The sequence below is a fragment of the Psammomys obesus genome, unplaced genomic scaffold, assembly GCF_907164565.1.
Source record: "Psammomys obesus unplaced genomic scaffold, mPsaObe1.curated_primary_1811, whole genome shotgun sequence".
Taxonomy (NCBI): domain Eukaryota; kingdom Metazoa; phylum Chordata; class Mammalia; order Rodentia; family Muridae; genus Psammomys; species Psammomys obesus.
In genome coordinates this window covers 28,447,244-28,460,190 of record NW_026596034.1, presented here as the reverse complement: position 1 = coordinate 28,460,190, position 12,947 = coordinate 28,447,244, and the positions used below count along the sequence as shown (strand labels likewise).

General features: G+C 41.0%; 1 protein-coding gene across 1 annotated transcript in view; it reads right to left on the bottom strand.

Moving 5' to 3' along the window:
- Window positions 1-12,947, bottom strand: part of Cntnap4 (contactin associated protein family member 4) — a 255,126-nt gene that overhangs the window by 51,429 nt on the left and 190,750 nt on the right. The window contains exon 10 of the mRNA XM_055621422.1: window positions 8,002-8,173. Within this exon, the coding sequence (XP_055477397.1) occupies window positions 8,002-8,173 (172 nt within the window). The remainder of the gene's footprint in view (window positions 1-8,001; window positions 8,174-12,947) is intronic.

Here is a 12,947-nt window from a genome sequence, read left to right as displayed (position 1 = left end):
TGTGTGTGTGTGTGTGTGTGTGTGTGTGTGTGTGTGTGTGTGTGTGTATTTGTGCACGTGTGAGTGCAGGTGTCTGAAGAGGGTGTTGGGTTCCCGGAAGCTGGAGTTTTTGGTGGTTGTAGACCACCTGAGATAGATGCCATTACCCAAACTCTGGTCTTCGCCATAAGTGGAACTTGCTTTTCACTGATAAGTCACTTCTTCTACTCCAAGCTACCTAATATTTCTCATTGTTTTTGCAGGAAAGACAGGCACTTTTTGAAATCAAAGGGTTGGGTTTATCTTTCAACCAAGGGGCATAGTAAAGATTGTTCTGGACATGTCAGAGAATCTTGGGAGAAGTTGGGAACCTTCTGCCATAGTCTGAAACAGCCCTGGTGGACTAACGAAGTTCCAACATTATCCTCAGCTTAGATAAATGCTATCCAAGTTTCTTGTAGGCTATAGTCTCTGACCTGCCTGTCCTTAGATAATTTCCATTAGAAAACATTCAACTATGAATTATCTCTTGGTCCCTTTTAGAAATAAATCTTCTGCAACCTCTTCCCAGTTTCCTGGCCCAGGAAGCATTCTGGAAGATGGGGCCTTTGAGATGCGGGGATGCAAGACTCAGGGATAGAACCTGTATTTCCTATCTCTATAGGAAGATAGGAATCTAAATTAATTTCCATAAATACTGAATGGCAAACACATGTGACATGATCACTTTGACAATCACCTCAATCATTTATTGAGGAACTAAATCCTCAATAAATTGTCTGGACTTGAGTCAGGATGGAAAGACAGGAGAAAGTAAGGGACCCTGGAAGGAAAGAAGCCCCTTGTCCTTAAAATTGGTGTTATTTTCTGCTGATTGAGAGACAAGAAACTCCAACACAACGGACACAATCAGAATTTCATACAGAGGGCCAGCAAGTTGGCTCAGAAGCTGGAGCACTTGCTGCCAAGGCTGACGACCTCAGTTTCATCCCCCGGGATCCACATGGTAGAAGAGATTTGACTCTTTCAAGCTGTCTTCAGTCCTCCACGTGAGCAACATAGACTCGTGCACTCTTTAATTGCTTCAGGTATCCTATTTGTCCTTCTAAATGAGAATTAAGCATTCTCCATAGGGTCCTCCTTGTTATTTGGCTTCATTAGGTGTGTGGGTTTTAGTGTGGTTATCCTGTATTACATGGCTAATATCTGCTATATTCCATGTGTACCACTCTGATTCTGGTTACTTCACTCAGGATGATCTTTCCTAGTTCCATCCATTACCCTGCAAATTTCATTATTTCTCTGTTTTTAATAGCTGAGTAGCGTTCCATTGTGTAAATGTACCACAATTTCTGTATCCATTCTTTGGCTGAGGGATAGCTAGGTTGATTTCAGATTCTGGCTGTTATGAATAAAAGTTCTATGAACACAGCTGAGTATCTTTTGGGTATACTCCCAGAAGTTATAGCTGGGTCTTGAGGTAGCACTATTCCCAATTTTCTGAGAAAGTGTCAGACTGATTTCCAAAGAAGTTGTACAAGTTTGCAGATGGAGCTTACCATAGATGTCCTTTGAAAAACTCCACCCAGCAGGGGATCAAAGCAGATTCTGAGACTTATAACCAAACTTTAGGCTGAGTGCAGGGAATCTTATGGAAGAGTGGGGCAACAAAGAGACATAGAGGGGATAGGAGCACCACAAGGAGACCAACAAAACCAATATATCTGGGCCCAGGGGGTCCTGCAGAGATTGATGCACCAACCAAGGACAATGCATGGAGAGGATCTAGACTCCCTGCTCAGATGTAGCTGATAGGCAGCTCAGTCTCCCTGTGGGTTCCCTAGTAAGGGGAGCAGAAGCCATCTCTGACATGGACTCTGCTGCCTGCTCTTTGATCACTTCCCCCTGGTAGGGTGACCTTGCCAGGCCACAGAGGAAGAGGATCCAGGAAGTCCTGCTGAGACTTGATAAGCTGGGGTCAGATGTAGGGGAGGAGGGCTATACCTTCCTGTGGACTAGGAGAGGGGATAAGGGGGAAGAAAGAGAGTGAGAGGGTGGGACTGGGAGGAAATGAGGGAGGGGGCTACAATCTGGATATACAATGAATAAATTATAAATATATATTTTTTAAATTCTATAATGCTTATTTTCACAAATGGTCAAAACTCTAGATTTACCTAATTGGAGGTCCCTAAGGTAGGGATTCCTAGGCTACTCTTGGCAGTGCTGGGCTCTGTCTCCCCATTGCAGCTGCTATCACATGTTTTAAAAATTCTGTATGTGTGTGGTCCGTGTGATGTGTGCACATGGTATATGTGTGTGTTTGTCTGTAAATGCAAATGCACATCTGTGCAGGTATGTGTGGAGACCAAACAGTGACATGGGGTCTTTATTTTTGGAGGTCGCATCTTTGTTTTTGCGAGACAGGGTCTCTGACATAACCCAGGTTCATCAACTGGGCTAGACTGGCTAGCAAATGAGCCTCAGGGGTCAGCTTGACTTTGACCCCACCCCCACCCCCGAAACCAAATGCTGAGGTCACAGAGGTACGCACTATGCCTGGCCCTTTACAGAAGTGCTGTGGATCTGAGCTAAGTCCTCATGCAAGTGAGGTAACTGCTTTGTAGACTGAGTCATCTTTCCATGCCTAACATCACTTTTTTAATGAAAATGTCAGTGATATCTTTTGGTTTAGAGGCACTATTGGGACAATTTCCTTAACACAGGTAAAGTGCCATGAACAAAAGACATTGTGAACTTCTGGTTTAGCTGATCAGACTACCAATGCCTTTCAGAGTTTAGAATGAATAATATATTAAGAACAAGGCTTCCAATGCTCTCATCCATTTTCAATTAAATAAAAAATAAAAACCACAGAGACTGCCAGAACATATTTGTGATGGGCTTTCTGCCTCCTCTTTATCAGAGCTGAAGAGGGAACTTGATGTTTTGCTTATAGGCTTTTTCCAATGTTAACTGAAAATAGTGTTATTGATTTTTTTTTTCCTTGATTAAAAAATAGATGTCCACTGCTCACGGGACGAAACAATCCACAACAGAAAAAGAGAGGTCACCTGTAGTCTCAGAATCTAAAAAAAAAAAAAAAAAAAAAAAAAAAAATCCCCCAAAAAAAAAACACCTGGGTACAAAAAAAAAAAGCTTTTGTGGGGGGGGGAGTGTGGGGGTTTTGTGATACAGGGTCTCATTCTGGAGCTCTAGCTGCCCTGGAACTCACTCTGTAGACCAGGCTGGCCTCCAACTCACAGAGATCCACTGCTTCTGTATCCCCCTCAGTTCTTGTGCCACTGGACCTAGCACATGGACACAATCTTAAAGCAAATCGTCTTTGTAATTTGCTCTTAGGGGATCCAAAAACAAAGAATGTGTATCTACCTCTGCACCCATTAACTTCACACATGTTTTAGTATTCTTACAGATTTGGAGGAACCCATTCGACACACTGTCATAATTTATTTTTTTAAGTATTTTAACTTAATGACAATCTAGTAAAAATTAAAGAACATTTAAAAGTATTAAAACAGTAGCCATCTTAGCTTATAATCAAATCAGAAAAGGAGAGAGGTGAACTTTCCGTAAGAGGTCTCAACACTGTTGGTGCATGGGTTGTTCCCTTTGACCTTCATCCAAATGCTAACTGACCCCCTTTACTGTCCTCAATGCACACTCATCAGATGAGGCTTTTCACATTTGCAAGTAAAACGTGAAAGACTGAACTGTGACTTTTCCCTAAATTCATTAGATGACGATGTTCGCCATCTTGTAATCTATGGGAATCTGCGCTGCATGGCAGGGCTCTTGTTCTCACCAAGGGCTCAGAACAATCGCACTGTACACTTCTCCGTTTGCCAGCCATTCCCATGCTACCTAAAAACAATCCGTCAGCCCATTTTCTCATCCTTCTAAATCTTTCTCCTCGACATTTCCACCACTATTTTCATTGCATGTGACTTTGAACAAACACATCCATCAACATACCCAAACCTGAAGTGACAGGCAAAATTTTCATTTAGCCAGATTCTCTGTCCAGCACAATTTCAATTTCAAAGGCTTTCATGGGATATAATGCTTGGCTGGAGTGAATGATATTGAATTTAGATCTAGAACATTATCACATTCAAGGGAACTAAACATTAACTACCTGTAGGTCTCACGTCCTCAGAACAATAACTAATAAAAACCCTCACCTCGTACAACCCACTCACCAATCTACTCCCCATAAACCATACTTTCTGTGCCACAAGAGATAGAACGATTATCACCAAAGCCAAAGAATAAAACCACACGAGAGCACAGAGAAGCTCTATGGGCTTATGGGCTTCCACGGAAAAGAGGAGTGCATTAGCACAGGACTATGGAGAGAAACTCATTCACTGAGAGGGACCAGATGAGCCTAGCTGGAAGAACACTTGGGGTGACAGGCCAACAATCGGCCATTGCCTATGAATCCCAAAGCATGGAGCTGGTAAAGCAAGGAAGTAGGTGCTGGGTGACTGAGGTCACACTGATGGATCTGTGAACACATTCTCCTAGTTCTTATAAGAAATCTCTGTAGCCTGATGTCATCTGAGACTACACATACAGCTGGGTATGGAGGCTAATGCCTGTAATCCCAGCACTTAGTGAAGCTGAGACAGGAGGACCTCTGTGAGGTCAAGGCCAGCCTGGTCTACAAAGTGAAGCAAGTCCAGGACAGCCAGGCTACACAGAGAAACTCTGTATTGAAAACCAAAGAAAGAGACAGACAGTCAGACAGACAGACAGACAGACTAATCATATACCTACCACTCACAGATGATAGGTTGTGTCAATGGCTGGGATAGTGACTTTTACTGGTCTCTTGATATTCTTAAAGATTTGGAAAGGTCTAGGCACCTTAATAGTGCTTAAATGCTCACACCTGCAACCTAGAAGAGCCTTCTCCAGATTGGGGACAAGGATAGCTGCTAATCCTGTCGTTCTGCCCTTGTCCCTTGGCCTTCAGAGTCTCTGGACTTAGGGTGACCCTGCTTCATGTCCTCAGAGGATGAAGAAATCACTTCCAGAAGAGAGTGTACTGGGTGACTGTGTAAGGAAGACATGTGTATGTGAAAAGCAGGAAGATGGCTTATTGACTGGGTGTGAGAATGGTACAAGCACATGTAAATGTGCATGTGTAAAGCAGTGTGAGGGTTGTGTGAGTGTGTGAGGAGCTTTAGTCATGTGACTGAGAATGAATGTGTGTGTGTGAGAGAGAGGGGGAGAGAGAGAAAGAAAGAGAGTGGAAAGACCGTAAAAGTTTAAAGTGCAAGCATGAAGAGCCATGTATCTATGAGTGGATAGCTGTGTCTTTGTATGGCTTTATGTATAACTTCAATCCTACTTAAACTCAGTTACACTTTTTTATAATTTTTAAAAATTTTTATAATTTACTTTATATCCAGATTGCAGCCCTCTCCGAGTCCTACCCTTCCTCCTTCTTCTCCCCATCCTCCTCCCCTAGTCCACAGAAAGGAGGAGCCCTCCTTTCCTACCATCTGACCCTAGCCCAAGTCTTATCAGGACTGCCTGCATCCTCTTCCTCTGTGGCCTGGCAAGGCCGCCTCACCAGGGGGAAGTGATCAAAGAGCAGGGAACAGAGTCCATGTCAGAGATAAACCCTGCTGCACTTACTAGGGAACCTACATGAAGACCGAGCTGCCTATCAGCTATATCTGAACAGAGAGTCTAGGTCCCCTCCATGCCTGGTCCTTGGTTGGTGTATCAGTCTCTGCAGGACTGCCTGGGCCCAGATTTGTTGGATTTTTTTGGCCTTGTTGGTCTCCTTGTAGAGTCCCTGTCCCCTCTGGGTCTTCTATCCCTCATTCCTCCATAAAACTCCCTGCACACTACCCAAAGTTTGGTTATGAGTCTCAGCATCTGCTTCAAAAACTCAAGTGACAGCACATGTTGGTGAGGATGTGGAGAAAGGGGAACCCTCCTCTATTGCTGGTGGGAGTGCAAACTTGTACAACCACTCTGGAGTTCGCACTTTCTCAGAAAATTGGAAATAGCACTACCCAGTGACCACTCCTGGGCATATACCCAGAAGGCATTCTGTTATACAACAAGGACATTTGCTCAACTACGTTCATAGAAGCTTTATTCATAATAGCCAGAATCTGGAAACAACCCAGATGTCCCTCAACTGAGGAATGGATACAGAAATTATGGTACCTCTACACAATAGAATACTACTTAGCTATTAAAAACAAGGAAATCATGAAATTTGCAAGCAAATGGGTGGCACTAGAAAAGATCATCCTGAGTGAGGTAACCCAGAACCAGAAAGACATGCATGGAATATACTCAGTTACAAGCAGATATTAGCCATATAATACAGGATAACCATACTGAAATCCACAGACCTAATGAAGCTAAATAACAAGGAGGACCCTAAGGAGGATGCTTAATTCTCATTCAGAAGAGCACATAGAATAGACACTGGGAGAGGTTGAAGAAGGGGGAACAGGACAAGAGCCTACCATAGATGTCCTCTGAAAAACGACATCCAGGTACACTTTTTTAAAAAGCAAAACAAAACAAAAAAAAAGGTTGTACTGTACTAAGTTTCTGACAATTTTTAATGTTAACACATATTTTAAATTATAATTTATTAAACCATTAAATGATCTATTTGTTATGTGTGGGTGAAAGATTCACCACTCATAATGCTAATGTGCACCCACAATTCTGCCTGCCATGGAAGGGATGCAATTCTGACTTCCTGGCTTTCATGGGCTCCATGTCTTCTTAGCCAACTTAACCTCTCCATGCATCGAGTTTCCTATTTCTCACACTGTCATTGTCAAGAGTTTGGGAGGGTAGATTCAAACACCTATAAGCATTATACGCTTAGTTCGGGGTCTGGTGTACAGGTTTAAAACAGCAATGGCATGACATTCCATCAAACTCGGTAATTAAAATTTGCAGCCATGGTTTCAAAGCACGGCTGGTGTGATTTCTTCACTGCAGCTGCCCAGGCCTACCTACAGTTTTTAATTATTACTAACTGTTGGTTATGTCGAAAGTTTCCCATGCTCTACAATTAACTCTTGACTCCTGCCTTGCCATGCCCTGTGCCCATGCTCCTGCTGAGTTTCTATGGTCATGCGCAAACCTTGATCAATACAATGCCCCAAGCGTTCCTAGGGAAGTGATTCTCCTGCTCCCACATAGAAGACAGTAACAAGCTGTGATGGTGAACACTAGATTAGGTACAAGTCATGATTCCCTGCCTCTGGATAGCTCCAAATGTCGGGGTTACCAAAGCCAGCTTGATAACTCACACGGGTCCCTGATTTACTAGTACCTAATGCCACTTTAACTATTTGGGTGACATAGTGTATTGAGTTTATTGAAATAGATTTGGTACATTTATGACCATCTAGAACTATAGCAGGGCAGGAAAAAATGGCCCAGTGGTTAAACTGCTTTCTGCAAAAGCAAGATGACCTGAGCTCAGAGTATCATAACCTATATGGGTACAACATGGTAGCATGTCAGGAAACCCATGCAGAAGCTTCAGAGGTGGAGACAAGAGAGTCCCTGAAGGCTCATAGTCCAGATAGAAAGAGACCCTGTCTAAAACAAGGTAGAAGGGATACCCTGATTGTCCCCAAACCTCCACGTACATATCATGGCATAAGTATGAGCTCATACTCACAAACACACACATACATATTTATACACATGCACACACACATAATTTAAAAAATAAAACTATAATAACATGAGTTTAGTAAATTTTAGCATGTTTATATCTAATTAACACTGTCACATATATTGTATCTATCTTTAATATTATTTTTTGAAATGTGTTCTATAAAGCAGTTGCTACATTTGCTCATATTTAATGTAGATACAGTTCATTTCTGGTGTAACAGCAGAGATTTTATACACACACACACACACACACACATATATATATATATTTGTTATCAACTTTTTTAATAGGTCAATGGGGAGATGTCAGGTTGTCCTTACCTGTCTGAGATACCACATGAGTCTATCTGAAGGTCACTGAAGTTACCAAGGGACCCCTGCTGGACTGCAATCAGATCCACCATTTTGTTGTTGATGGAGATGAGTCTCATACATCCTTGAAACCCACCTAGTGGGCTCTTACACTTGGATCCAAAGCTTTTGTCTGGACAACCTGATAAGAGCAAACCAAAGTAAAGCCATAGAGCCTGATAGAAAATCAGTATTTGAGATCACAGCAGAATTTATAAAGAAAAAAATAAATAAATAAAACTGACATTTGATTATCCCCTGCATTAGAGAAGAAAAATAAGCCCACTGGAATCATTATTATTTTCATCTAAATTCATGTGAAGTGTTTTCTTTATTTCTATAGAATTCAAAAGAAGTCTCTAGAGTTGTAATAATTGCGTGCACCAATTTAGTTTGATCTAAATTTAGAAGTTCAGCTATTGGCTCCAAAATCTCAAACATGCCAGCCAACAATGTCAAGTCTTCTATAACTTAAGCAGGAAACTTAGTCTTTAGAATGGAAAACTCAAAACATAAACTAGAATAAGTGTGCACTGAAGACAAGAAAAGATAAATCGATAATAATGAAATGCCTTTGTACTTAAAGCCAACTATCTGAGAAAGAAGATATATTGACCTGGAATAAAATTACTAACTCTTTATTTGATTAAATACTTTATTTCCTTATACATGTAAGAACAATATATATATATATATATATATATATATATATTTGACAAATACAAATAGCTAAATGTCAAAAATATTTCACTCTTTGATTTTATTTGTTCCTTGGCTCAGGAAAGAATGTTCTCTTTATGCTGATTTTTTTTCTAACATTTAGGATTTGTTCTCATTATTTAAATAACAAATATAATATTAACCATTACTGTCTGGGTTTAATGATGTTCTAAATGTTTATTCAAGTGAAGTAAATAATTTTATGGCGTATGAGCACATATATTTCACTTACATATTTTCCATCAATCTTTCTTTGCTGCTACGCCTGTCAGCCACCACTACAATTTCACAGAATTAGAAGGGAAGCAGAAACTCCTTAATTCCTCTATGCTAGTTTTCCACCTGGAAATTTCCATTACAATTCAATATTTTCACCAAGAATACTTCTTTTTAATGCTTTCTTTTCCCAGAAAAAAAAAAAAAACATTTCCATGACAAGTCAAGGCCAGCATTACCTAAAACTATTAGCAGGCATTGTGAAATATGTTATTTTGATTTTAATGGAAATTTCAAAGTTTCAAATTTACTGTATCAACAAAAGGCAATTACAGCTTTTTGGGTAGTGATTTGAGGTACATAATGATGTAGACATTTCCAGTAATTAAAATTATTCTGGACCGTAGTATATTGTTGTATAACTATATCCTTCAATGGAAACACTTCCTTGAGAGCAGAGGGAGGCTCACAAGACTCATCAATCAGGCAAAGTTGTTAGACCTCTCCCTCCCCCAGCTCATGTAAGCGGTAAGGAAATTGCCAGGGAGAGGAGGTTCTGGTGGTGCTGCTGTGATGTTGTGGAGGGGATTCAGGAAACACAGCTTCCGGGGGTCATCCATGTTGGGGTAAGAATCGTGATCCACCCACGTTCCTGTAAGGAGCCCCAGTCAACCTCACTGGCTCAGGAACCACACTTAGATTTGAATCATTTCTTTGGCCTATTGTAGATGCCCTATTGGGAGCAAAGGGACATTTCCTCGCTTTTCCCAGGAGGAGCCACACAGCATACATGGTTATCACAACCTCCAGAAGATGACCTTAACTGGGTACAATTAAGAACGGCAAAATAAAGAGAGGGTAATAGTTCAAGGACACTTGATAGTTCTCGTACACCAGGAATGGAAACAATTTGGCTACTCTCTTCCATGTCTGGTGTTGCCCAACGCATCCCAAAGTATTTCAGAAGCAAACAAGACAAAGCAAACTGAATCACAAAGAAAGATAATAAAGCAACTGTAGAAAAACCCAAGAGTCACATCATGGGTACTTCATATACCTGAATACAATGCCCATGAAGCGAGAAATTCCAAGCGCAAAGAAGGGTTTGACCAGGTTATGGGTTAATATAATACAATACGTCGGAGAAGTCGAACACTGAACCCACTCAAGATGAAAGTTCTAAAGTAGGAAGATTGCTGGAGAATTTTCAATGCTGAATTGATGGATGGATCCATTAACCAGAGGCAGTCATGGCGTTAAATACCTCTGGAGAGGACACATAAATTACCACTGGTGCTGCCGTTCCAGAAGCGAGATGCCAGTTCATGCTGGTGTAGCCTGGCCCTGTGATACCTGAGGCGTGCTTTCCACAGGGAGCTTGATGTGAGTGTTCTGTACCTCAGTTAACATCTCCAGTTTGCGATGCATGCTGTGCTATCGTTCAGAAAGATTCCAGAAGGGAATTTACAGAAATTAGACACTGGGCTACCCTCCGTGTAGAACTAAGATTTAAAATGTATGGCTTATAAATGATCGAAGCTGAGAGCCGTCCCACAGTGTTCTCTGGGTTCTTGAAACACACTCATTCGAAAGAAGAAAGGTGAAGAGAAAAGAGAGGAAGGTGATAGATAAATAGTGGATGTTTTGTGTGGCATATGGAGCGCTCCAACCAGACACCCAGCTGGACAGGCACTCTGAAGACTGTAGAGTGGGGACAGAGTCCATGCCATAGGGGCCGAAGAACCCTGGACAGCAGAGTATGACAACTAGTTCAGCAGAACTGGATTGTGACACCATCACTTTGAACTTGCAGCTGGATTTGAAGAAAAGCAAAAGAGAGGTTATGCACTCTGAGAAGTTTCTCAGAACATGGGAATTTTCTTTTTAATTTTGAATATAAACTGGTAAAGAATTAACCCCATCAAAACTGTGTTTTGTCTAGATAATAAGACCTAATATTAAAGGGAACCCTGTCCACGTAGGACGAGAGGTTTCGATGATGACTGATGGTGACATGATGTTGGGGAGGGACACAGAACTTACTGCATCTTAGGAACACCTACCTCACGTCTTCTCCAAACATGCTCTTGCCAGCAATCCCCAAAGCTTTCCAGGAAAGATGTGTTGCCCACTTGGAACCATCTCCCTTGAATTTCCTGGGCCACAGCATTCCTACTCCCCAAATCTAAATAAGTCTGCTTTCTGAACTGAACTTATCAACCAGGCTCTGCAAGCGTGAAGCCAATCTCTGAAAATGTCGGTATAGCCAAGACCTTACATGACATTTATTAAAGGGACTTGGGGTTGGGATTTTACTGTGGAAGCTCTATAGCATACATTTGTAGGAATATAATAAATGGTTATGAATTTACAAAGAACAGGAAACTTAAAAATGAACTCTAAAATCCAGGTAGTGGTCATCTGGGGACAATCCTAGAGTGAACAATCCTAGAGTGCATGATAAACTTAGTCCTTTTAAAGCAAAAGTCAGCATGAGAAGATGTATCGTACAGAGGGATTGGGAGATGCCCTGTGGGTAAGAATGCTTGTATAACAATGAGAAATTGAGTTAAAATCCCCAGAAGCCAAATTAAAAATCTTGGCATGACAATACACATGCCTTTTACCCAAGCACTATGGAAGGTGGAGATGTTCAGATCACTGGAGCTTGCTGGGTGACAGCCTGTTTCAAGGTTCAATGACAGTAAGTAAGAAAGTGATAAGACAGGATCCCTGACATCCTTCTTTGTCCTCCACACATACACCAGCGGGTACCTGCCCCTGTACACATGGGGGGGGGGCTTGCTTAGGGGATGGAATATGGACAACGTATTCACCCATGCATGTACACAAATACACGAAAAGTCATTGGTATCCCTTAAAATGTATATATGATCTGAAACATGGACAATAAGGGAAATGAGGTATGGTGTACACAGTAAAGCTCAGTGCAACCTTGCAATATTTCAGTAAATCTTGGCATATCCAGACCATTTGGAATAGTATGGATTGTAATGTGTATCATAATAAACAAAAATGACTGCATGCATACTTCACTCAGAAATATTACAGTGTGAATAAACACAATAGCTAGAGAAAATGCATGAAATAGCCAACTGTTACTAAATTTAAACATAAAGGACATAAAATGCTGTAAGAAAGATAATTCTATTTTCATGATTTATTAACAGTTTTATCCAAGCTTCTATTTTTATTCTAGCTTTAACAATAAGCTTCGTGTTAGGATTTTTTTCCTCATCTCTTTCACCATTCTAAATGTTTTCCTTTGGATTGAAAGCTCTGGGCTAGCTTTTACTATATACCTTGCTATTGACCAAAAGACTACATTCCTATAAGTTTCCATGAAACCTGTCCTGTATTTTTAAAGCAGTTTAGTCCAGAATCAAACAAATCTCACTCTGGGAAGCAATGATATCATTTAAAATTGTATCCTTCTTCTGCTTTGGAATAGTGGATTATACAGGTTTTGATTATGTAAGGTTTTGTTTTTAATTATGTAAACGCGTGTTGCTGTGTGGATGTGTGGATGTGAGCACAGGTACCTGCAGAAGTCAGAGGAGGGTGTCAGATTCCACGAGCTAGAGATACAGGGGGTGTGAGCCACCTTCTGGGCGTTGCCAACTATCCCATGTCCTTAGCAAGTGCTCTGACCCACTGAGAAATCCCTCCAGCTACCTGTTTTTGTTTTCCTTGTTTCACTTTGTTTTGTTTTGTTCTTTAATTTGCATTTAACCTCTGGTAAACTGGTCAGTGTCTTTATAACAATTTGTAGAAAATAACTTACGTTTTATTGATAATTAAGATAGGAAATCATTCTGCCTATTAAAATCTGATTCTAGAATCAGTTATTGTTTTTCAAGATTTACTTCATTTTCATAACCGGTATTGTGTGCGTGCGTGCGTGCATGCGCGTGTGTGTGTGTGTGTGTGTGTGTGTGTGTGTGTGTGTGTGTGTGTGT